General features: G+C 42.5%; 1 protein-coding gene across 1 annotated transcript in view; it reads left to right on the top strand.

Moving 5' to 3' along the window:
* The window catches only part of KREMEN1 (kringle containing transmembrane protein 1), a 236,856-nt gene extending 211,242 nt beyond the window's left edge, over positions 1 to 25,614 (top strand). Inside the window, exons 7-9 of the mRNA XM_077292060.1 lie at positions 14,088 to 14,246; positions 14,593 to 14,677; positions 24,530 to 25,614. Of these exons, the coding sequence (XP_077148175.1) occupies positions 14,088 to 14,246; positions 14,593 to 14,677; positions 24,530 to 24,689 (404 nt within the window). The 3' untranslated portion in view covers positions 24,690 to 25,614. The remainder of the gene's footprint in view (positions 1 to 14,087; positions 14,247 to 14,592; positions 14,678 to 24,529) is intronic.
* Positions 25,615 to 26,030: the final 416 nt, after the last annotated feature.

Below are 26,030 nucleotides of genomic sequence, written 5' to 3'. Positions count from 1 at the left end.
ACGCACCAAAGTTATTAAGAGGGGCAAGACTCTTAACGAATATTGAGGATCTTATTCCAGTGTAAGAATGGAGTACATTAAGACTGGAGTACACAGCACCAAACTTCATGAAATGAGCTTTTATCTTTCTATTCCCTTATTCTATGCAGTTGCTTGAGGAAGGGGAGAGTAAAGCAAATTATTTTGATATTTACCACTCCATAGTCCATTTCTGCAGCAGTGCATGTAACTAACTGGGAATTGATATTAACCAGGTACAGGAGAAATTAGTGTTTGATTTTACATGAAGTTTACAAAAACTGACTATTCAAACTAATCAAAGCACCTTGTAGGTGATAAAGCCTTGATAAAAATTGCACCCTCTCTATTTTAATTCATTGCTGCATTTTGTCTAAAATCCTTCTATATTCAAATATACTAATGAGGTGTTCGGTGCATGGTTGGCATGGCTGTGACTCAGGACACCTCACACCTATTTGCTTTCCATCTGTTTCTGCCCTCTCTTTCTTGATTGACAGCACTGGCTCCTGTTGAGTGTTCACTGGCTTCTGTTGAGTAGTTGAAAAGGTGCCCAGATCCACTTGGCAAAACCAAGAGTGCACCCAGCACCTCATTAGCATATTATAACAAATAATTATTTATTTATTATGCTTATTTATATAGTTAAATCATATTCCACAGTGGTTTACAGACATCATTATCACTGTCCCCACTGGAGCTCACAATAATAATCTTTATTTTTTTATATAGCGCTAACATATTTTGCAGCGCTTTACAGTTTGCACACATTATCATCGCTGTGCCCGATGGGGCTCACAATCTAAATTTCCTATCAGTATGTCTTTGGAATGTGGGAGGAAACCGGAGTGCCTGGAGGAAACCCATGCAAACACGGAGAGAACATACAAACTCCTTTCAGATGTTGTGCTTGGTGGGATTTGAACCCAGGACCCCAGCGCTGCAAGGCTGCAGTGCTATCCACTGAGACACCGTGCTGCCACTAATTTAGGGTAGCCCGTTAATATGTTGGTGGTGGTGTTAGTATAGTCCACTTACTTTGCAAGTGTGGAGTCTGACCATTAAACAGTGCGATATGGGATTGATATTTGATATGGCTGTCATGAATCCCAATGGCTAGGGATAGCACAGGACAAGCAAAGTACAAGTAAAAAACGGACGAGCTCTAGGGTGATGGAACCTGGGCTGACCGCTGCCCTACGCCTGACAAACGCAACTAGAGATAGCCAGGGAGCGTGCCTACGTTGGTTCTAGACGCCACGCACCAGCCTAAGAGCTAACTAGCACTGCAGAGAAAATAAAGACCTCACTTGCCTCCAGAGGAATGAACCCCAAAAAGATATAGTTGCCCCCCACATGTATTGACGGTGAAATGAGAGGAAGGCACACACATAGAGATGATATATATAGTTTTAGCAAATTGAGGCCCGCTGTAAACTAGAAAGCAGAACGATACAAAAGGGGACTGAGCGGTCAGCAAAAAACCCTAATCAAAAAAACCATCCTGAGATTACAAGAACCCATGTGCCAACTCATGGCACATGGGGAGAACCTCAGTCCACTAGAGCTACCAGCTAGCATAGAGACATAATAAGCAAGCTGGACAAAAAAAACAAACAACTGAAAATCAGCACTTAGCTTATCCTGAAAGATCTGGGAGCAGGTAGGCAGGAACCAAACAGAGCACATCTGAATACATTGATAGCCGGCAAGGGAATGACAGAAAGGCCAGGTAAAATAGGAAACACCCAGCCTCTGATGGACAGGTGGAAACCAAAGGCCGCAACCCACCAAAGTCACCCAGTACCAGCAGTAACCACCAGAGGGAGCCCACAAACAGAATCCACAACAGTACCCCCCCCTTGAGGAGGGGTCACCGAACCCTCACGAGAACCCCCAGGGCGATCAGGGTGAGCTCTATGGAAGGCGCGGACCAAATCAGTCGCATGAACATCGGAGGCGACCACCCAGGAATTATCCTCCTGACCATAACCCTTCCACTTAACCAAATACTGGAGTTTGCGTCTGGAAACACGAGAATCCAAGATCTTCTCAACAACATACTCCAATTCTCCCTCCACCAGCACCGGAGCAGGAGGCTCAACCGAAGGAACAACGGGCACCTCATACCTCCGCAACAACGACCGATGGAACACATTATGAATAGCAAACGATGCTGGGAGATCCAAACGAAAAGATACAGGGTTAAGAATCTCCGAGATCCTATAAGGACCGATGAACCGAGGCTTGAACTTAGGAGAAGAGACCTTCATAGGGACAAAACGAGAAGACAACCACACCAAATCCCCAACAAGAAGTCGGGGACCCACGCGGCGACGGCGATTAGCAAACTGCTGAGTCTTCTCCTGAGATAACTTCAAATTGTCCACCACCTGATTCCAAATCTGATGTAGCCTGTCCACCACCACGTCCACTCCAGGACAATCCGAAGGCTCCACCTGACCAGAGGAAAAACGAGGATGAAACCCCGAATTACAAAAAAAAGGAGAGACCAACGTGGCAGAACTAGCCCGATTATTAAGAGCAAATTCGGCCAGTGGCAAAAAAGCAACCCAGTCATCTTGATCAGCAGAAACAAAACACCTCAAATAAGTTTCCAAGGTCTGATTAGTTCGCTCCGTCTGGCCATTCGTCTGAGGATGGAATGCAGACGAGAAAGACAAATCGATGCCCATCTTGGCACAAAACGTCCGCCAAAATCTAGACACAAACTGGGATCCCCTGTCAGAAACGATATTCTCCGGAATCCCATGCAAACGAACCACGTTCTGAAGAAATAAAGGGACCAACTCAGAGGAGGAAGGCAACTTAGGCAAGGGCACCAAATGAACCATCTTAGAAAAGCGGTCACACACAACCCAGATAACGGACATTTTCTGTGAAACCGGGAGATCAGAAATAAAATCCATGGAAATGTGCGTCCAAGGCCTCTTCGGGATGGGCAAGGATAACAACAACCCACTGGCCCGAGAACAGCAAGGCTTAGCTCGAGCACACACTTCACAAGACTGCACAAAGGTACGCACATCCCTAGACAAGGAAGGCCACCAAAAAGACCTGGCCACCAAGTCTCTAGTACCAAATATTCCAGGATGACCAGCCAACACAGAAGAATGGACCTCAGAGATGACTCTACTGGTCCAATCATCCGGAACAAACAGTCTATCTGGTGGACAACGATCCGGTTTATCCACCTGAAACTCCTGCAATGCACGTTGCAAGTCTGGGGATACGGCGGACAATATTACCCCATCCCTAAGGAAACCAGTAGGCCCAGAGTCTCCAGGAGAGTCAGGCACAAAACTCCTGGAAAGAGCATCTGCCTTCACATTCTTTGAACCTGGCAGGTATGAAACCACGAAATTGAAACGAGAAAAAAAACAACGACCAACGAGCCTGTCTAGGATTCAAACGCCTGGCAGACTCAAGGTAAATGAGATTCTTGTGATCAGTCAAGACCACCACACGATGTTTAGCACCCTCAAGCCAATGACGCCACTCCTCAAATGCCCACTTCATGGCCAAAAGCTCCCGATTACCCACATCATAATTGCGCTCGGCGGGCGAGAATTTTCTAGAGAAGAATGCACATGGCTTCATCACCGAGCCATAAGAACTTCTCTGTGACAAAACCGCCCCCGCTCCAATCTCGGAAGCATCAACCTCAACCTGAAAAGGAAGTGAAACATCTGGTTGACACAACACAGGAGCAGAAGAAAACCGGCGCTTAAGTTCCTGAAAGGCCTCCACGGCCGCAGGAGACCAATCAGCAACATCAGCACCCTTTTTAGTCAAATCAGTCAAAGGTTTAACAATACTGGAAAAATTAGCAATGAACCGACGATAAAAATTAGCAAATCCCAAGAACTTCTGAAGGCTCTTAACAGATGTAGGTTGTGTCCAGTCACAAATCGCCTGAACCTTGACGGGATCCATCTCAATAGTAGAAGGAGAAAAAATGTACCCCAAAAAAGAAATCTTCTGGACTCCGAAGAGACACTTTGAGCCCTTCACAAACAGAGAATTGGCCCGCAGAACCTGAAACACCTTCCTGACCTGTAGAACATGAGACTCCCAGTCATCAGAAAACACCAAAATATCATCCAAATACACAATCATAAACTTATCCAGATATTCACGGAAAATATTGTGCATAAAGGACTGAAAGACTGACGGAGCATTGGAGAGTCCAAAAGGCATTACCAAATACTCAAAATGGCCCTCAGGCGTATTAAATGCGGTTTTCCACTCATCACCCTGTTTTATCCGCACCAGATTATACGCACCGCGAAGATCTATCTTAGTGAACCACCTAGCCCCCTTAATGCGAGCAAACAAATCAGTCAATAATGGCAATGGATACTGATATTTGACTGTAATCTTATTCAGAAGGCGATAATCTATACAAGGCCTCAGGGAACCATCTTTTTTTGCCACGAAAAAAAAACCTGCTCCCAGAGGGGACGAAGATGGACGAATATGTCCCTTTTCCAAGGACTCCTTAATATAATTCCGCATAGCAGTATGCTCTGGCAGTGACAGATTAAATAAACGACCCTTAGGGAACTTACTGCCAGGAATCAATTCTATAGCACAGTCACAATCTCTATGAGGAGGGAGCGAATTGAGCTTAGGCTCCTCAAAAACATCCCTATAGTCAGACAAAAACGCAGGGATCTCAGAAGGAGTAGATGAAGCGATTGAAATCGGAGGTGCATCATCATGAACCCCCTGACATCCCCAGCTTAACACAGACATTGTTTTCCAGTCCAGGACAGGATTATGAGTTTGTAACCATGGCAGACCAAGCACTAGTACATCATGTAAATTATACAGTACAAGGAAGCGAATCACCTCCTGATGAACGGGAGTCATGCGCATGGTCACTTGTGTCCAATACTGCGGTTTATTCATAGCCAATGGTGTAGAGTCAATTCCCTTCAGAGGAATAGGAACTTCCAGAGGTTCCAGACTAAAACCGCAGCGTTTAGCAAACGACCAATCCATAAGACTCAGGGCAGCGCCCGAATCCACATAGGCATCAACGGAAATGGAAGACAGTGAAAAAATCAGAGTCACAGACAAAATGAACTTAGGCTGCAGAGTACCAATGGCAAAAGATTTATCAACCCTTTTTGTGCGTTTAGAGCATGCTGATATAACATGAGCTGAATCACCACAATAAAAACACAATCCATTTTTCCGCCTATAATTTTGCCGTTCACTTCTGGACTGAATTCTATCACATTGCATAGTCTCAGGTGCCTGTTCAGAAGACACCGCCAACTGGTGCACGGGTTTGCGCTCCCGTAAACGCCGATCAATCTGAATGGCCATAGCCATAGACTTATTCAGACCTGTAGGCGTAGGGAACCCCACCATAATATCCTTAATGGCCTCAGAAAGACCATTTCTGAAGTTTGCAGCCAGGGCGCACTCATTCCACTGAGTAAGCACCGACCATTTCCGAAATTTTTGACAATATATTTCCGCTTCATCATGCCCCTGAGAGAGGGCTAATAAAGCCTTTTCAGCCTGAATCTCCAGGTTAGGTTCCTCATAGAGCAATCCCAATGCCAGAAAAAACGCATCCACACTGAGCAATGCAGGATCCCCTGGTGCCAATGCAAATGCCCAATTCTGAGGGTCGCCCCGCAGGAAAGATATTACAATCTTGACCTGTTGAGCAGGGTCTCCAGAGGAGCGAGATTTTAAAGAAAGAAACAATTTACAATTGTTCCTGAAATTCAGGAAGGTAGATCTCCAGAAAAGAACTCTGGAATAGGAATTCTAGGTTCAGACATGGGAGTGTGAACAACAAAATCCTGTATGTTTTGAACTTTTGCCGCGAGATTACTCAGGCTGGAAGCCAAACTCTGGACATCCATGTTAAACAGCTAAGATCAGAGCCATTCAAGGGTTAAGAGGAGGTAAGAAGCAGCTAGACAGCAATTAAGGGCTAGGCAGCAAAACTCTGAAGGGAAAAAAAAAAAAAAAAAAAATTTCCCTTAACACTTCTTTTTCTCCTGCTTCAGCCCAAACAATTAACACTTTGTTGGCCGGCTATACTGTCATGAATCCCAATGGCTAGGGATAGCACAGGACAAGCAAAGTACAAGTAAAAAACGGACGAGCTCTAGGGTGATGGAACCTGGGCTGACCGCTGCCCTACGCCTGACAAACGCAACTAGAGATAGCCAGGGAGCATGCCTACGTTGGTTCTAGACGCCACGCACCAGCCTAAGAGCTAACTAGCACTGCAGAGAAAATAAAGACCTCACTTGCCTCCAGAGGAATGAACCCCAAAAAGATATAGTTGCCCCCCACATGTAATGACGGTGAAATGAGAGGAAGGCACACACATAGAGATGATATATATAGTTTTAGCAAATTGAGGCCCGCTGTAAACTAGAAAGCCGAACGATACAAAAGGGGACTGAGCGGTCAGCAAAAAACCCTAATCAAAAAAACCATCCTGAGATTACAAGAACCCATGTGCCAACTCATGGCACATGGGGAGAACCTCAGTCCACTAGAGCTACCAGCTAGCATAGAGACATAATAAGCAAGCTGGACAAAAAAACAAACAACTGAAAATCAGCACTTAGCTTATCCTGAAAGATCTGGGAGCAGGTAGGCAGGAACCAAACAGAGCACATCTGAATACATTGATAGCCGGCAAGGGAATGACAGAAAGGCCAGGTAAAATAGGAAACACCCAGCCTCTGATGGACAGGTGGAAACCAAAGGCCGCAACCCACCAAAGTCACCCAGTACCAGCAGTAACCACCAGAGGGAGCCCACAAACAGAATCCACAACATATGGCGCTGCGATGAGCATTGCTAGTAGAGAATAAAGTAAAGTCTCCTTAGTTAGTTAGATCCTTCGATTAATATATTCTGCATCTGTACAAAGAGCATAAATTGCTGTCAATTAGCACTCACTTGTTTCAATTAGGGGTGAGCACACAGTTGCTGACTCTGTAACACCCCAGCAGGCCACGGGAATCTTTAGAAATATTGGTCTTGTAGAAAATCTTCCTTTCCTCCATCCAGGGTAATATTAGTAATATATCCCATCTGGTTCATGAGGACGGGGACAATATGGGTCTGGGTGATTTCAAATGCCAGGACTGAATTTCAGCCCCAGTCCGTACCTGGCTATGTCCCTTACATGGGGGAGTACTTTGTGATGTAATAATAATAATAATCTTACATTTATATAGCGCCAACATATTCCGCAGCGCTTTACAGTTTAACAGTTTCAAACACAACAGTCATAAGTAACAGCGTTAGCAATACAATAATTAAAGCAAAATAAGATGACCCTACTCGTGAGAGCTCACAATCTACAATTAGGTGGCGGAGATACAAAGTACAGGAGCTTATTTACAATGATGTATTTACAATGATGGTCCAGCCATCTTCAGGGGGTAGGGGATAGATGGGGATAGTGAAAGGGCTACACACACAAACAAACATAAAATTACTTTGATTAGTGAACGTGATAGGCCACTCTGAACAAATGTGTTTTGATGGAGCGCCTAAAACTATGTAAATTGTGGATAGTCCTAATATCTTGGGGTAGAGCATTCCAGACGATTGGCGCAGCACGGGAGAAGTCTTGGAGTTGGGAGTGGGAGTTACGGGTTAGTGCAGGGGTTAGTCGAAAGTCATTTGCAGAGCGCAGTGGTCGGTTAGGCCGATAGACAGAAATGAGGGAGGAGATGTAAGGGGGTGCCGCACTGTGGAGAGCTTTGTGGGTCAGAACAAATACTTTGAATTGGATTCTATAATAAATGGGCAGCCAGTGTAGCAACTGGCGAAGAGCGGACATGTCTGAATACCGATTAGCTAGATGGACAACCCTGGCTGCTGCATTAAGGATAGACTGGAGAGGGGAAAGTCGAGTAAGAGGGAGGCCAATTAATAGAGAGTTACAGTAGTCCAGGCAGGAGTGGATCAAGGCAACAGTGAGGGTTTTTGTTGTTTCCATGGTGAGAAAAGGGCGGATTCTAGAGATGTTCTTTACGTGTAAGCGACACGAGCGGGCAAGAGATTGTATATGGGATGTGAAGGAGAGATTGGAGTCAAACATAACACCCAGACAGCGCACCTGCTGCCGGGGTGTTATTATGGTGCCACCCACGGAGAGGGAAATGTCAGATTTAGGGAGGTTAGTAGATGGCGGGAACAGAAGAAGTTCAGTTTTGGAGAGGTTGAGTTTCAGATAGAGAGCGGACATGATGTTGGAGACTGCAGACATATAGTCAGTGGCGTTCTGTAGTACAGTGGGGGTAAGGTCAGGGGATGACATGAATAGTTGTGCGTCATTGGCATAAAGATGGTACTGAAAGCCAAATCTGCTGATGGCCTGTCCAATTTGGGCCGTGTAGAGGGAGAAGTGAAGGGGGCCAAGGACTGAGCCCTGAGGTACCCCAACAGTGAAAGGAAGAGGAGATGAAGAGGAGCCAGAGAGCAAAGCACTGAAGGAGTGGTCAGAAAGATAGGAGGAGAACCAGGATAGAGCAGAGAGTGGTCACCATTACATTTTGCTGTCAGAAGGTCATTGGTCACCTTCATGAGTGCAGTTTCTTTCGAATGTAGGGGAAGGAAACCAGACTGTGAAGGGTCTAGGAGGGAATGAGTGGAGAGGTAACGGGTAAGGCGGGAATAGATCAGGTGCTCCAAGAGTTTAGAGATGAAGTTATTTGTGCAGGATGGGTCGAAGGTGGGTTTCTTTAGTAATGGAGTAATGATAGAGTGTTTGAAGGAGGAGAGGAAAATGACAGAGGAGAGATTAAAGATTGTAGTTAGGTGAATTGTGACGACTGGAGAGAGAGACTGGAGGAGATGTGAGGGAATGGGGTCGGTAGTGCATGTAGTTGGATGAGAAGAAGAGAGGAGCTTGGAGACTTCTTCTGTGATGGGATTGAATGTGGAGAGTGAGCCAGAGGAGATGCAGGGAAGGATGGGAGTCACTGCACTTGGTGTCTGGGAGTGGATTTCCTGAAAGATATTATCTATTTTCTCTATAAAGTGGGAGGCCAGGTCATCGGCACAAATGTCTTTGATAGGGGCTTGTGCTTTTGGTCTGAGGAGGGAGTGAAATGTGTCAAAAAGTTTCTTGGGGTTGTTAGATAGTGAGGAGATCAGAGTGGTGAAGTAGGTCTGTTTGGTGAGGTGAAGGGCAGCATTATAGGTTTTTAACATAAATTTGAAGTGTATGAAGTCTTCTGGTGTGCGAGTTCTCCTCCATAAGCATTCAGCACACATAGAGCATCACTGGAGAAATTGAGTTTGCGATGTGAGCCTAGGCTGTTTTACACTGTGTTTGGAGGTTCTGAGGGTGAGGGGAGCTACTTTGTCTAGGATGATTCTAAAGGTACCTTCACACGAAACGACATCGCTAGCGATCCGTGACGTTGCAGCGTCCTCGCTAGCGATATCGTTTAGTTTGACACGCAGCAGCGATCAGGATCCTGCTGTGATGTCGCTGGTCGCTGAATAAAGTCCAGAAATTTATTTGGTCGTCCGATCGCCGTGTATCGTTGTGTTTGAAAGCAAAAGCAACGATACCAGCGATGTTTTACACTGGTAACCAGGGTAAACATCGGGTTACCAAGCGCAGGGCCGCGCTTAGTAACCCGATGTTTACCCTGGTTACCAGCGTAAAAGTAAAAAAAACAAACAGTACATGCTCACCTGCGCGTCCCCCAGCGTCTGCTTCCTGACACTTACTGAGCGCCGGCCCTAAAGTGAAAGTGAAAGCACAGCGGTGACGTCACCGCTGTGCTGTTAGGGCCGGAGCTCAGTCAGTGTCAGGAAGCAGACGCTGGGGGACGCGCAGGTGAGCATGTACTGTTTGTTTTTTTTACTTTTATGCTGGTAACCAGGGTAAACATCGGGTTACTAAGCGCGGCCCTGCGCTTAGCAACCCGATGTTTACCCTGGTTACCCGGGGACCTCGGCATCGTTGGTCGCTGGAGAGCGGTCTGTGTGACAGCTCCACAGCGATCAAACAGCGACGTTGCAGCGATGGGCATTGTTGTCGCTATCGCTGCAGCATCGCTTCGTGTGAAGGTACCTTAAGAGTGTCATTGAAGTGATGTACATCCAGATCAGGACAGGAAAAAGAGGAGATTAGGAACAATGATGAGTGTATGGAGTCTGAAAGTGTGTGAGGGTTAATAGCTTGTAGATTTCTGAATGTGTGGTAGGTAGGAGTGTGCTGGTGTGGGCGAGGAATTGTGAGTGTGAAGAAGAGAATGTTGTGGTCAGAGAGCGGAAGCGGTGAGTTATCTAGGTAGCAGATTGAACAGAACCAGACAAAGACACAGGTCAAGAGTGTTACCGTCTTTGTGTGTTTCAGAGGTTGAGAGCTGTGAGAGGCCTAGAGAAGTGGCTAGTGATAGAAGCTGGGATGCAGATGTGGAAGTGAGGCTGTTAATGGGGATGTTGAAGTCTCCCAGGCAGAGAAATGGTCCAGGAAGTGGGTGTGTGAGCCTGGAGATCAGTATATGACCACTATGAGGAAGAGGGGAGGAAAGAGCCTGATGGTGTGGACCTCAAAAGAAGAGAATGAGAGTGATGGAGCTGGGGGATGACCTGGAAAGTGTATTGTGGGGACAGGAGTATGACGACTCCACCACCATGTCTGTTTGTGGGTCTCGTGGAATGTGAGAATTGTAAGCCACCATGGGAAATGGCAGCAGGAGAGACAGTGTCAGAATTCCGAATACAAGTTTTTCAGAGTTTTTCAGAAAGTAATTGTGTAGGAAAGGAAGCTTGTTACATACAGACTGTGGATTCCAAAGGGCACAATTAAAAGGAGATGAAGGAGTGCAAATAATATTAGTAAGATTAGTAAGGTTTCAATGTGAGGTAGGGTAGGGGTTGAGGTTGGGGGATGATGGACTGGGGTTGGGGGAGAAATCAGTAGGAGTAGGAAGATAAAGAGCAAGTAGTTTTTGGAATTGTATGAAGTTTTTTTGTGCAGTGTGTTTGGGCAAGATGGGCTGAGGTTTTTCAGGAAGGTGAGAAGTGCATGGGAGCTGTACATGGGAGAGGGAAGGAGAGAGGAGCTGATGTATATGAGTCGTGATGGAGGAGGGATGGGGCGGTGAATGTGGATGCCAAAGGAACATAGGAGGATAGGAATAAAGCACATGGATAGAACGGAGAGTAGAGTGTGGGTTACCTGACTAACTGCCATGAAATAACTGCTGTATCTCGATGCTTATCTTCCAGATGCTTTGCTTCAGGGATGCTTGCGTGCACCCCCACATGCGTGCACCGCTAAGGATGTTTCTAAATTTATAGTCCACAATACTGGGTCAGAAGAGACGGATTGTGGGAACTGGTTGGGGATAATTTGGCAGCTGGGGCCAGCACACCAGGGGGTGGTTAGATGATCAAAGACAATGGGTCTGGCTAAATCTATTTGTTATAACACCTTCCACCAGATAAGATCTACACTGCTCCCAGTCATGGATATGCAAAAGTGAGTATCAAGTGCAATGCACCAAATGAATTATACCAGTGAATTAGCAGGCACATTAAAATATGTTTCTAGATGGTAAAGAGGCAAATGACAGACAGAAGACAGCAAGCAGAGGGAATTTGTACCATTAGATTATATTGCAGGAGATGAGACAGCAATCGGAGGTGGGGAGTTGTACCAATAGAATATATTGCAGGAGATGAGACAGCAATCAGAGGTGGGGAGTTGTACCATTAGAACATATTGCAGGAGATGAGACAGCAATCAGAGGTGCGGAGTTGTACCATTAGAATATATTGCAGGAGATGAGACAGCAATCAGAGGTGGGGAGTTGTACCTGTATGAAGAGAGAAGATGGATGTTAAGGTACCGTCACACTCAGCGACGCTGCGGCGATATAGACAACGAGCCGACCTAAACTAGATCGCTGAAGCGTCGCTGTTTAGGTCGCTGTAGAGACGTCAAACACAGCAACTCCAGAACGATGCAGGAGCGATCCAGTGACGTAACGGCGACTCACTTCTCGTTCTCCCTGGTTGTTAGCTCCATGTCAAACAGCCGGAGTGTACCGACTGGCTAGAAGGAGACGCTGCGACGCCCCCCATGCTCGTTTCTGGCGTCGTTGCTTTTGATGTCAAACATGACGATACACGCCGACCTGGCAACGAAATAAAGTTCTGGACTTCTAGCTCTGACCAGCGATGGCACAGCGGGATCCAGATCGCTGCTGCTTGTCAAACACAACGAGATCGCTATCCAGGACGCTGCAACGTCACGGATTGTTGTCGTTCTCTTTGCAAAGTTGCTGAGTGTGACGGTACCTTAAGTTCTTTGCCATTGTACAACTGCTGTATCTCGATGCTTATCTTCGGGATGCTTTGCTTTGGGGATGCTTGCGTGTACTCCCACATGCGTGCACCCCTAAGGATGTTTCTAAATTATCACCATCAATGATATCACCATTAATAGATATGAATTAGAATTTGCTCAACACTTAACAAAGGGAGGCAGACAATTGATATTGTCATTTTATCATTTGTGCATAAAATAAATAAAAGCATGTTAATCAACTGGAAAATATCCAATTTAGGCGAGGTTCAGATAGCCGAGTTGAAAACTGTGCCAGTCCCATCCACACATTGCATATCAGTGTGCTCATCCATAATCCATGTTGCAGACGGATGCCAGAGCTGTCTTTACATTTCATATACTGTATTATTCTGGTCTGTTTTACGTTTTAATAGTGCAGGCTGTGATATTTATTTTTACTTCATGCAGATAATCAATCCATGTATACTGGCTATAATGGGTCCGTGTGCAGACAGGCAGCCCATGGACTGATTATACACTCATCCTATTGAGCCCTAGTACTCATCAAAAGATCTCCATCACAAAAATATTCACCCATCTATTACCCATTAAAAACAATGGGTAATAATGTCAAAGAATATCAAAATATGATAATAAAATACCAAAATTAATTGATCTATACATAAAACTTAACCAACTCTTTTGAAAGATATAGGCCTAAAGCAAAAAATTGACTATATGTCATATAAATCAACAGCAAGCCCATAATGTGTGATGGGGATTTTCTCTTTGTGAACAAACAAACCAAGAGTGCCAATGAGGCATTGGGCAATATCTGCAATGGGGGTACATAATTAATTGTATTTCCTGGTGCGTATCGCAGCATGTACATATGTAAATGAGACCATATGAAATCTCACTCATAGGCTTTGAGGAAAATCCACATTGTAAATTGGCTGATGCTACAGAGTACAATTCCACAGCATAGCAATTTATGCTACAGATGTTTCACATTTTGCAATGTGCAAAGTAGCTCATATCAGGAAAATCAGAGATCTTCTCTAGTTTGGCTGGTATGAGCTCCTTTGCCTATTTTATTTCCTTGAAAATAAGTGTCCATGCTAAGTTGGGTCTCTTCCATAAGAGCCAGGGTCCCATCTAAAAGTGCAAGTAACGGAGAAACAAATGGGTTAATCCTGCGCTGCTCTGTAGGAATGATGAAGAATGGCAATCCCAGTATAAGTAGTTTGTCAACGCGTTTCGAAATATATAAACTTGTTGTTCAGGACATGATTTTGGTTGTCCTGAAGAAGATGTTTCTCCATTACCTGCACTTTTATCCTCTCCTGGGTCTGTAGCAGCCTTAAGCGTTACCAGTGGTGGTGTGCACACAACCCGACCACGTGACCACCATTATGCTAGTCCTTTAACATTGTTACCCAGATTTTGTGCTTTGTGTCTTTCCAGTCTTCTTTTCTTAGTGACCTAAGACTCTTTGCAATGAAAAGGGTAAAATGTGCAGCAAATTCACATGTTCCAGCAACAAATTCTACAACTGCATTTTCAGCTTTGGATTTTGCCCAGTATTTTTCCTACTGCCATAGTAATTTATGCTTAGGTAAAAGAATATTGTTGTGAAATGAGTCTGTGGAAACTAGTAGGTACTATATACTGTATCTACAGTGTATGTATTGTAAGTTACCTTCCTGGTGACCTTTTATTTGTCATTGGACAGCATTCAAGGAGAAAAGTATGGAAAAGCTGCTATCATCCAACCAGACACAGACAGAACTGATAACTCAAACAGCCAACTTCAGCATCAATGCAGCACGGTCTTCAAAGATCCTGTATGTCATAACAACTAGCCCCAGCCGGCCAACTGGGCAAGTGCCAGGTACAACTTTTCCAACCATCTGATTCTTCTTATTACATGTGGATCTGCAAGTGTTATGTTACAAAATATCAGCTGCAAAACATTCACTATTTATTCGCTCACATTATGCTGGATCCGATCAGTAGAAGATTTATTAGCAATACGCGTCTCCTTGGGAGTCAGTACGTGAACAACCATATTATGAGCTGCATATTTCCTCCATATCTGTAAGACCACATCACTTTTTTATTAGTACTGCTCTGAGAAGGGTTTGGGACACTTCACTTTAGTCTCAAAGTAGAAGAATTCTAACCATTTGGCCCATATGTAGGTATGATGTCATCATGTCTTTTTCCTTCCCCTGTAGGCTGGACCATCTATGCACTGACAGCTCTGCTGATTTTAACCATCATTGCCATTTTGGTTAAAGCACTTCTTCATCTAAATATAAAGTAAGTCATTTATTTCCTTATATATTTCTTGTCACTGCCTAGATGCTAAAATGACTTTTCTTTTTTCAACACTAAAAATGAGAGCGGAGTAAAATGTTTCCTTATGGAACATTACCATATGATATGCTGCAATGTTTAAGCATATTTAGATTTATATATATATATATATATATATATATATATATATATATATATATATATATATATATACAGTACAAACCAAAAGTTTGGACACACCTTCTCATTTAAAGATTTTTCTGTATTTTTATGACTATGAAAATTGTATATTCACACTGAAGGCATCAAAACTATGAATTAACACATGTGGAATTATATACTTAACAAAAAATTGTGAGCTTCAAGAGGTAGTCACCGGGAATGGACTTCCAACAATCTTGAAGGAGTTCCCAGAGATGCTTAGCACTTGTTGGTCCTTTTGCCTTCTCTCTGCAGTCCAGCTCACCCCAAACTATCTTGATTGGGTTCAGGTCTGGTGACTGTGGAGGCCAGGTCATCTGGCGTAGCACCCCATCACTCTCCTTCTTGGTCAAATAGCCCTTACACAGCCTGGAGGTGTGTTTGGGGTCATTGTCCTGTTCAAAAATAAATGATGGTCCAACTAAATGCAAACCGGATGAAATAGCATGCTGTGGTAGCCATGCTGGTTTAGTATTCCTTCAATTTTGAATAAATCCCCAACAGTGTCACCTGCAAAGCACCCCCACACCATCGCACCTCCTCCTCCATGCTTCAAGGTAGGAACCAGGCATGTAGAGGCCATCCGTTCACCTTTTCTGCGTCGCACAAAGACACGGTGGTTAGAACCAAAGATCTCAAATTTGGACTCATCAGACCAAAGCACAGATTTCCACTGGTCTAATGTCCATCCTTGTGTTCTTTGGCCCAAACTAATCTCTTCTGTTTGTTGCCTGTCCTTAGCAGTGGTTTCCTAGCCGCTATTTTACCATGAAGGCCTGCTGCACAAAGTCTCCTCTTAACAGTTGTTGTAGAGATGTGTCTGCTGCTAGAACTCTGTGGGGCATTGACCTGGTCTCTAATCTGAGCTGCTGTTAACCTGCGATTTCTGAGGCTGGTGACACGGATAAACTTATCCTCAGAAGCAGAGGTGACTCTTGGTTTTCCTTTCCTGGGGCAGTCCTCATGTGACCCAGTTTCTTGTTGCGCTTGATGGTTTTTGCCACTGCACTAGGGGACACTTTCAAAGTTTGCCCAATTTTTCGGACTGACTGACCTTCATTTCTTAAAGTAATAATGGCCACTCGTTTTTCTTTACTTAGCTGCTTTTTTCTTGCCATAATGCAAATTCTAACAGTCTATTCAGTAGGACTAACAGCTGTGTATCCACCAGACTTCTGCACAACACAACTGATGGTCTCAACCCCATTTATAATGCAAGAATTCCCACTTATTAAACCTGACAGGGCACACCTGTGAAGTGAAAACCATTTCCAGTGACTACCTCTTGAAGCTCATCAAGAGAATGCCAAGAGTTTGCAAAGCAGTCATATAAGCAAAAGGTGGCTACTTTGATGAACAAAGAATAATAATCTTAATAATAATAATCTTTATTTTTATATAGCGCTAACATATTACGCAGCGCTTTACAATTTGTACACATTATCATTGCTGTCCCCGATGGGGCTCACAATCTAAATTCCCTATCAGTATGTCTTTGGAGTGTGGGAGGAAACCCACGCAAACATGGAGAGAACATACAAACTCTTTGCAGATGTTGTCAAGGGTGGGATTAGAACCCAGGACTATAGAATATAAGACATATTTTCAGTTGTTTCACACTTTTTTGTTAAGTACAGTATATAATTCCACATGTGTTAATTCATAGTTTTGATGCCTTCAGTGTGAATTTACAATTTTCATAGTTGTGAAAAAACAGAAAAATCTTTAAATGAGAATGTGTGTCCAAACGTCTGGTCTGTACTGTATATATATATATATATATATATATATATATATATATACAGTATATATATATATATATATATATATATATATATATATATATATATATACATATAGCAATGCAGCTGTGGAGCAGTTGCACTCAGCCACCACCAGGTGGCAATGTTACGGGGAAAAAAGGGTTGCACTTACCGTGTAGCACTTTGGTGCAGAAGTACAGGCTGCCACCAGGAGGCGGCAGATTAGTCAGACAGGCCGAAGTAAGCAACAAACACGGAGATGAAGTACCAGAGGTGACAGCAAAGTACAAGGTTAGAAGCGAGCCAAATGTCAGAGCCAGACAGGAGCACAGTATCCAAAACATAAGGCGGAAAGAGGTGTCAAGGTACCACCCAGAGGGTCAAAAGCCAGTACATACTGTAAAGTGTTAGTTTCTTCCGTATGATGTACGGTATTGTTGTATCGGTGTTGAAAAAGGTGGTATGACAATTCTTGAGATGTTTTTGCCCTGTGAAAATCTCCAAGTTTAGCCACTGAATGAATAGAAGCAAAAAAAATGAGCACACACAAAAAATGCATCAAAATCTGCTCCAAAAATATGTATTTTTTATTGCACTGTTTTTTATGGTAGATTTTTCAGCCTGAAAAATCCACCGCAAATAACATTTGTGACAATACCCTAGGGTTTGTCAAAATGGAAGTTACAATCCCTTGTAACTTTTACATGTGCTAAATACTTCGTAGCTTCTGGTGAAAACATTTTCTTTGTATTTGAATTCAGACTTTACTGTGTAAACGGTGACCAGTTCAAAGTTTTAAACAATATTTTTATTTGTCTTTCTCAAGTTCTTCATCCAAACAGTCTATGGGAAGGATTCTGAATCCCATAAACCAAAAAAAAAATAATGTCAATTATTTTGGATAAACTATTAGCAAGCTGTAAAAATATTGTGATCATATTACTTTTTGTAATTCTTTAAGAGGTCACTTCTTCCAAGAGGCATTGTGCCTTAAATAATGTTGGCATCCGCTAATATTCTAACTGGCATCCAAATTAATTGAATTATAAGATGAGCATAAATCTCATCTTGCCTGGGATTTACAACCTCATATTGGAGAAGTCAGTTTGTTTTGATTTGGCCATTATAAAAAGGCATGGCTCATGGGTAAATTAGGCAAAAACGCCATTTCTTTATAGTCTCAAGGACAAGATAGGTATTATGTTGGCCAGAAAACTTTAATACAAATCTTCCTTATCTCTTTGTGCAGACATAGTGAGGTGATCAATGCCATTACTTCCTTGTGATATACATTCTCTTTCTTTTCCTTCTCCTAGCCTTATAATCTGTATTTGCCTAGACAAATCTTGCCTCTTTGGTGATCACATTTGCTGTTGCTTGAGCCTAGAAATACTGCTCTCCAGCTCTGAGCTATATGCATTTCTTTGCAGGATGCCTTTAAGCTAAAAAGCATATTTTGCTAACATATACAGTACAGACCAAAAGTTTGGACACACCTTCTCATTTAAAGATTTTTCTGTATTTTCATGACTATGAAAATTGTAAATTCACACTGATGGCATCAAAACTATGAATTAACACATGTGGAACTATATACTTAACAAAAAAGTGTGAAACAACTGAAATTATGTCTTGTATTCTAGGTTCTTCAAAGTAGCCACCTTTTGCTTTGATGACTGCTTTGCACTCTCTTGGCATTCTCTTGATGAGCTTTAAGAGGTAGTCACCGGAAATGGTCTTCCAACAATCTTGAAGGAGTTCCCAGAGATGCTTAACACTTGTTGGCCCTTTTGCATTCACTCTGCGGTCCAGCTCACCCCAAACTATCTCGACTGGGTTCAGGTCTGGTCACTGTGGAGGCCAGGCCATCTGGCGTAGCACCCCATCACTCTCCTTCTTGGTCAGATAGCCATTACACAGCCTGGAGGTGTGTTTGGGGTCATTGTCCTGTTGAAAACTAAATGATGGTCCAGCTAAACGCAAACCGGTTGGAATAGCATGCCGCTGCAAGATGCTGTGATAGCCATGCTGGTTCAGTATGCCTTCAATTTTGAATAAATCCCCAACAGTGTCACCAGCAAAGCACCCCCACATCATCACACCTCCTTCTTCATGCTTCACGGTGGGAACCAGGCATGTAGAGTCCAACCGTTCACCTTTTCTGCATCGCGCAAAGACACGGTGGTTGGAATCAAAGATCTCAAATTTGGACTCATCAGACCAAAGCACAGATTTCCACTGGTCTAATGTCCATTCCTTGTGTTCTTTAGCCCAAACAATTCTCTTCTGCTTGTTGCCTGTCCTTAGCAGTGGTCTTCTAGCAGCTATTTAACCATGAAGGCCTGCTGCCCAAAGTCTCCTCTTAAGAGTTGTTGTAGAGATGTGTCTACTGTTAGAACTCTGTGGGGCATTGACCTGGTCTCTAATCTGAGCTGCTGTTAACCTGCGATTTCTGAGGCTGGTGACTCGGATAAACTTATCCTCAGAAGCAGAGGTGACTCTTGGTCTTCCTTTCCTGGGACCATCCTCATGTGAGCCAATTTCTTTGTAGCGCTTGATGGTTTTTGCAACTGTACTTGGGGACACTTTCAAAGTTTTCCCAATTTTTCAGACTGACTGACCTTCATTTCTTAAAGTAATGATGGCCACTCGTTTATCTTTACTTAGCTGCTTTTTTCTTGCCATAATACAAATTCTAACAGTCTATTCAGTAGGACGTCAGCTGTGTATCCACCAGACTTCTGCACAACACAACTGATGGCCCCAACCCCATTTATAAGGCACAAAATCCCACTTATTAAACCTGACAGGGCACACCTGTGAAGTGAAAACCATTTCCGGTGAAAAGGTGGCTACTTTGAAGAACCTAGAATATAAGACATATTTTCAGTTGTTTCACACTGTTTTGTTAAGTATATAATTCCACATGTGTTAATTCATAATTTTGATGCCTTCAGTGTGAATTTACAATTTTCATAGTCATGAAAATACAGAAAAATCTTTAAATGAGAAGATGTGTCCAAACTTTTGGTCTGTACTGTATGCTGGTACCTGCTTATCTGAACACATGCCAAATTTATATCCTTATGGCATACTTTCAGCCAATCGAAGTCAGTGGCTGCATTTTGTGTATACACTAGTGTTGAGCATTCTGATACTGCAAATATCGGGTATCGGCCGATATTCGCTGTATTGGAATTCCGATACCGAGTTCTGATATTTTTGTGATATCGGAAATCGGAATCGGAAGTTCCTATAAGTTCCCAGGCGTGTGCGGTGCATATGGTTCCCAGGGTCTGGAGGAGAGGAGACTCTCCTTCAGGCCCGGGGATCCATATTCATGTAAAAAATAAAGAATAAAAATAAAAAATATAGATATACTCACCCCTCCGACGGACCCTGGTCCTCAGTGGTGCAACCGGCAGCCTCCGTTCCTAAGAATGCAGTGAGTGTAGGACCTGCAATAAAGTCGCTGTCTTGTGATTGGTCGCGTGACCGCTCATGTGACTGCGACGTCATCGAAGGTCCTTCACTCACTGCATTCTTAGGAATGGAGGCATACGCTTGCACTGGTGAGAGCCAGGGTCCATCGGAGGGGTGAGTGTATCCATATTTTTTATTTTTATTCTTTATTTTTTACATGAATATGGATCCCAGGGCCTGAATGAGAGTTTCCTCTCCTTCAGACCCTGGGAACCATCCAGGATAGCTTCCGATATTTGTGTCCCATTGACTTGTATTGGTATCGGGTATCAGTATCGGCGATATCCGATATTTTTTGGATATCGGCCGATCCAATCCGATACCGATACTTTTGAATATCGAAAGGTATCGTTCAACACTAGTATACACTGAATATAGTCACTTGTGATCGGAGCACAAGCTCTACCCAAAGGAAGATTCATTGTAATAATCTTCTAACTATATAAAAAAATTATTACTATTTATGAATGTTGAAAGGCCCAATATTCATAAAATTCACTGCAAAATTATTTCACTGAATCAACAAGGGAGCTTAGTCAATTCTTCAAAGTTCTTTAACAAGTTAGTAAGTTATTTCCTATCTATAAGATAGGGCATATCTTAGGGGTCCGACCACAGGGACCCCCAGTGACCTTGAGAACAGGTCCGTCCTTAATGGACCAAAGGAGCACAGACAAAAATAAAAAAATGCTATAATCAGCTATTTACACAGGCCCATTGAGAATGAATTGGGTAAATGCAAAGCATGTGCACCTCCACTCAATTTGTTCCTGGGGTTCCTGAGCCCCATTCTCCAGATTGCTTGAGGTCCCAGCGGTTAGATACCTACCCAACACCTGGAAATAGTAGACACCTTGATATTTTCTGAAAATCCCTTTAATTAAATGGAAAGGATAAATACAACATCCTATTGACTTAAAGTGGAATCTATCTGATTGACATTTTTAAAGATTGTTCACACACTATGTTTTTGGCACATTTTTCTCATGAATTTTTCAAGGATAAAAAAGACTGCACTTTACAGTACCAGCAGAGTGACTAAGAGTTCTAAAATTTTATGCGCAAGCTGCTTATGTTTTCCTTGCAGATTTGAACAATCAAAGCGTTTTTTTAAACCTCTGATTTGAGGGGTAACATTTTTTCTTGTGGAGAGTGACATGCCTGGCATGCCAGTGTGAGGAGGCTTATAAGCCATGCAATGGGAAATAAATTAGCCAAATTTCCTCTTCAGAGAGGAAGAGGACTAGAATTCTAGTACCACCTATTAGAACCAGTGATCCTAATAGTCAATACCAACCCTTTAAGGAACCTTGCCATATGACTCAGAATAAAAGCCAAACCAGAATCTCAATTTGCAGACACAGTGTTTTGGGATGTTGCCCGTCGTCAGTGAAAAGTATGAGATCTGATTTGGCTGTATGACAGGCTTCTGACTCTGAACTAAGAGTTTCTTCTTGTGGAGAGTGACATGACTGGCATGCCAGTGTGAAGAAGCTTTTAAGCTATGCAATGCTAAGCATGTCAGTCTCCACATGGAGCAATGCTAACCCTTAAGGTACCGTCACACTCAGCAACTTTGCAAAGAGAACGACAACAATCCGTGACGTTGCAGCGTCCTGGATAGCGATCTCGTTGTGTTTGACACGCAGCAGCGATCTGGATCCCGCTGTGCCATCACTGGTCGGAGCTAGAAGTCCAGAACTTTATTTCTCCGCCAGGTCGGCGTGTATCGTCATGTTTGACATCAAAAGCAACGACGCTAACAATGGATGTAATGGAGCTAACAACCAGCGAGAACGAGAAGTGAGTCACCGTTACGTCACAGGATCGCTCCTGCATCGTTGTGGAGCTGCTGTGTTTGACGTCTCTACAGCGACCTAACAGCGACGCTCCAGCGATCTAGTTTAGATCGGATCGTTGTCTATATCGCCGCAGCATCGCTGAGTGTGACGGTACCTTTAGGTCCCAGTCACAAGCCTCTCATATGGCCAAATCAGATTTCATACTATGCACCGACAAGGGACAACACCCCGAAACACGAGTCAGCAAACTGAGATTCTAATTTGGCTTTATCCCTAAGATATAAGGCAAGGCTTGCTAAAGGGTCGGTATTGGCTTTTTAGGATTGCTACTTCCAGTAGCTGTTACTAGAGTCTCTGAACAGACTATTTTTAAATCTGTAAAATGTCAATTCTTTCAACATTTTTGTAGCATTTTTCTCCCATTGAAATAAATAGGAAAAAATCGCAACTAAAAACATATCATATATGTGCTTATTTTAGAAAGTGTTTTTCCTGAAAACACTTTTTGTTAGTACAGAAGAATCTGCTGCCACTACTTACTGTGTGCACATAGCCTTACTGGTTAAAGCAGCATGGCAGAACAACATTTTCTGTGTGGTTGGGACAATGAAATTCTAAAGAAATGAAGCATTGCATTAGTGTATATAGTGCATATGTGTAAGTCTAGTAGATATTAGACACTCTGGAATTAAATTTACTACAAAACTTGAAAATATAAAATATTGGATAAGCTGAAAACCTAAAATATTCACTGCCACACATTTATGCCTAAAGATATGTTCACGGGGGAATTTTCTGCGGAATTTTCTGACTAAAAAATCCATGCTTCCCAGAATATATTTTAATAAAACCCTAAGCTTTTTGGCATAGTTTTTGACATTGTTTTCGTGTATGGAGCTTTTTTTTCTGCTACAGTTTATCCAGTAGTCAAATGTGGAGCTTTTTTTTGTATAGCAGAAAAAACAAAGAATTGATATTTTGTATATCTTTTGACGTGGAAAAATCCAACACCCTGTGCTCTATAGGCATTTTCCTATTAAAGTGAAAAGGACGCTTGTTCCAACAGTATTTGAAGCAGTTTTTTATGTGGATTTTGGAGCAGAATCCACATTTAAAAAAAACATGTGCGAACATACAGCACCCCAATACCTCTTTCCTTCATTCAGTAGTTTTCGATGTGTTACACAATATGGTAACGGGCAGTGACCTCATATAACCTTGGCATGTCTAGTAAGTAACACATGGAAAGTGCTTTACTTTGAGCTTTGACTGGTATCTAAATTGCCAGAGTAATCCATTTAGATATTTAGTGTGTGACACAAATATATTGAGTTGCATCCAAATGCTATGCTTGGACTGTTTTCCTGAATGACTGTTTAATGACCGGAACGTAAGGACCACCAAATGTCCAACACAAGCCTGTACAGTGCTTCATATACTCTTAGTGAAAATCTGTATTAATCATTGCCTTCAGGAAGAAAATATCTAAAACATGCACAAAAAAACATACCACAACATGACAAAGCAAAGGTAGATTGGCCGTAAACCATAACCCTTGAGAGGTGCACACAATTAATATTAATACAGTATATTTTTCCATCTAATACCCATATTTGTGTAAATTGTTGGGCTGCATTAGCTAATGAATCTTTGATTGTGATTTGCAATTGGCTAAATATGGTTAAAATCACAATTAAATTATACTACGAATTACAATGAGGTTTTAGCATAACTATACATGATTTATTCACTAATTTTGAAGTGGAAATTATGCCGTAGGGTCACAGTGAGGTCACCAGGTTTCAGGCTCTCAGTATCTGAAATTCATACACATGGTTTGAAATATTATTATATTTGTGTTCTCTACAACAACTAACTGAAAATGTTAATGTTTTATTTTTAGACTTATTAGTATTTTCCTCAGTATAGGCTAGCAATGTATAATTGTGGAGGCCTGACTCTCAGGATTCCCATCTATAAGCAGAACAAAGGCATCGCGGTGCTTGCTGTGATTATGCCTGGTCTTGCAGTTCACCCCATTCAAATGCACAGAGCTGATCTGCTGTATCGGGCACAGCCCCCCTCATATGTTGCTGTGTCTAGATAAACAAAAGATGGACATGTTGTCCCCTTTTTTTCCCTAAATGTTGATGCTGCGGGTTATGCCAACTGATGATTTCTTGATGGCCTATACGAACACTTGGCATAGGATACATAAATTAATGTTTTGCTAACTACATTTGGAGATATATTGTTTATTCCTAAAAATTAACAACGTTTTCGGTTACCCACTACATGCCAGAAAAGTATATGGGATGTCATACATCCAAAATCAGGGGCATAAATATAATAGGTGAAGGGGTTGCAATTGCAGCAGGACCATGGAAAGTAGTGGGGCACCAAAAGTCCCTTTACCCCATATAATAAGACAATTACAGGTCTTTAATGACCTGTGTTCTTTGTGGAACCCATTGGAGGTTTTGCATTAGGGCCCACAAGTTTCTAGTTATGCCTCTGTGAAAAATGATCATTCTAATCAGTATTGGGACATTACATATAATTCGTATCTCACACATGAAGTTTAACAATTATTCTCTTTCCTTAAGGTCTCATAGGTTGGCGTCACCTACCGGTTTTGACAGCTGCCATCGAGGATCTGCAGGAGAAATATGGAGTATATTCTACAAACCTTCCACATCAATCTCCATTTTCCCTAAGAAGATCAAGGGCCCTCATGATGATCGCAACCCATTAGTAGGAGAATAATTTGCACTTTGGTCAAGACATTTCAAATCTGCAGAGCTTCATTAGGAGACTCCTACCATCTCTGTTTTTAGATATTGGTTTGATAAATATATATTTATATATTTATGACCTTCTGAAATGTGCCACGAGGAGATGTCAATGTCCAGACCAGAAGATTTTGGGGCGCAAATGACCACATGCATTCTCCAACTAAAAGAGCAATAGGAAGCATACCAAATGTTCCAAAGTCTATGGAAGCTCTTAACTCTCAGCACAGGTCAAAGAGAACATGTGATTGGGGTGGAGATAGATGGAACAGCTTAATGCTGCAGGCGTTACGTACAATCACGCTTCACCCTGCACAGCAGGGCACTCCATGTTTGAAAGGGATATCTGATGTACATTCAGGTCTTCAAAAATTTTTAAATATATTTATGAACTACGGACTTAAAATATGGAGCTCCAAATATTGTCTGGATTTCTGACTGCATCATGGACAACCACAGTAATGGTGGATTTTTGTATTGTGTATATTTTTCCATAACTTCTGAACAACATAAATCAAAGCTGGAACCATCACATTATGAGCCAAACAAGAACAGTTTCCCTCATTCTAGGGTTTACATTGTCTCTTGCACAGAATGAATGGATACTTTACATGGGACTGACAATTCAGGAAGCTCCGTTGCCCTACATCATGCATGGGTGTTTTTGTTCTCTAGGTTTTATTTTTCCTTTTGTTCCTTTTTTAATTTTCTTTTTAATGCTGCATGAAATGAGTGTCAATGTTTATTGGGGCCACTAGCTAAATTATTATCAGAATGTGCATATATGTACCCGCTTTTCAGTTTATAATTTAAACATACATTCTATATCACTGTCTGTGCTGGAAATGTTTGTCAGCATAATTCATAAAACCTGTTCAGATAAAGCTTTGGATTTTTTATGTTGTGCCTAGCCATTGGATATCTGATTTTATAGTCATTAATGTCTCTTTAGGCTTCTTCCAAGAAAATCTCATCTGTATTTCTACATAAGTGCCTATTGCCTAACAATACTATCAACCAAGAAATACCCTCAGTCATTAAAATATAATTTCAGACACTACAATGTAATATTTAGAGTCTTCTGAAAAAAATATGAATATTTAAAGTGTACTGGTCCTTTACCACAAACCTGTAGAAAAGCATGGTTTTGTCACCCTTCTTCACCAGAAGCTGAAAATTTTGCTGCATATACCAGTCTAATATCTCAACTGTCCTGATTCTCATGCCCACGTGTTTAAGTGGTCAGTCCCTCGTCACCAGCCTTCTGCCAGAACTATAGTTGCAGGACCTTCGTTTCCCCCACTTCCCAACATGC

Source organism: Ranitomeya variabilis, chromosome 1 (assembly GCF_051348905.1).
Source record: "Ranitomeya variabilis isolate aRanVar5 chromosome 1, aRanVar5.hap1, whole genome shotgun sequence".
Lineage (NCBI taxonomy): Eukaryota > Metazoa > Chordata > Amphibia > Anura > Dendrobatidae > Ranitomeya > Ranitomeya variabilis.
The sequence above is the reverse complement of the archived record's forward strand: the minus strand, read 5'-3'. Positions and strand labels throughout refer to the sequence as shown.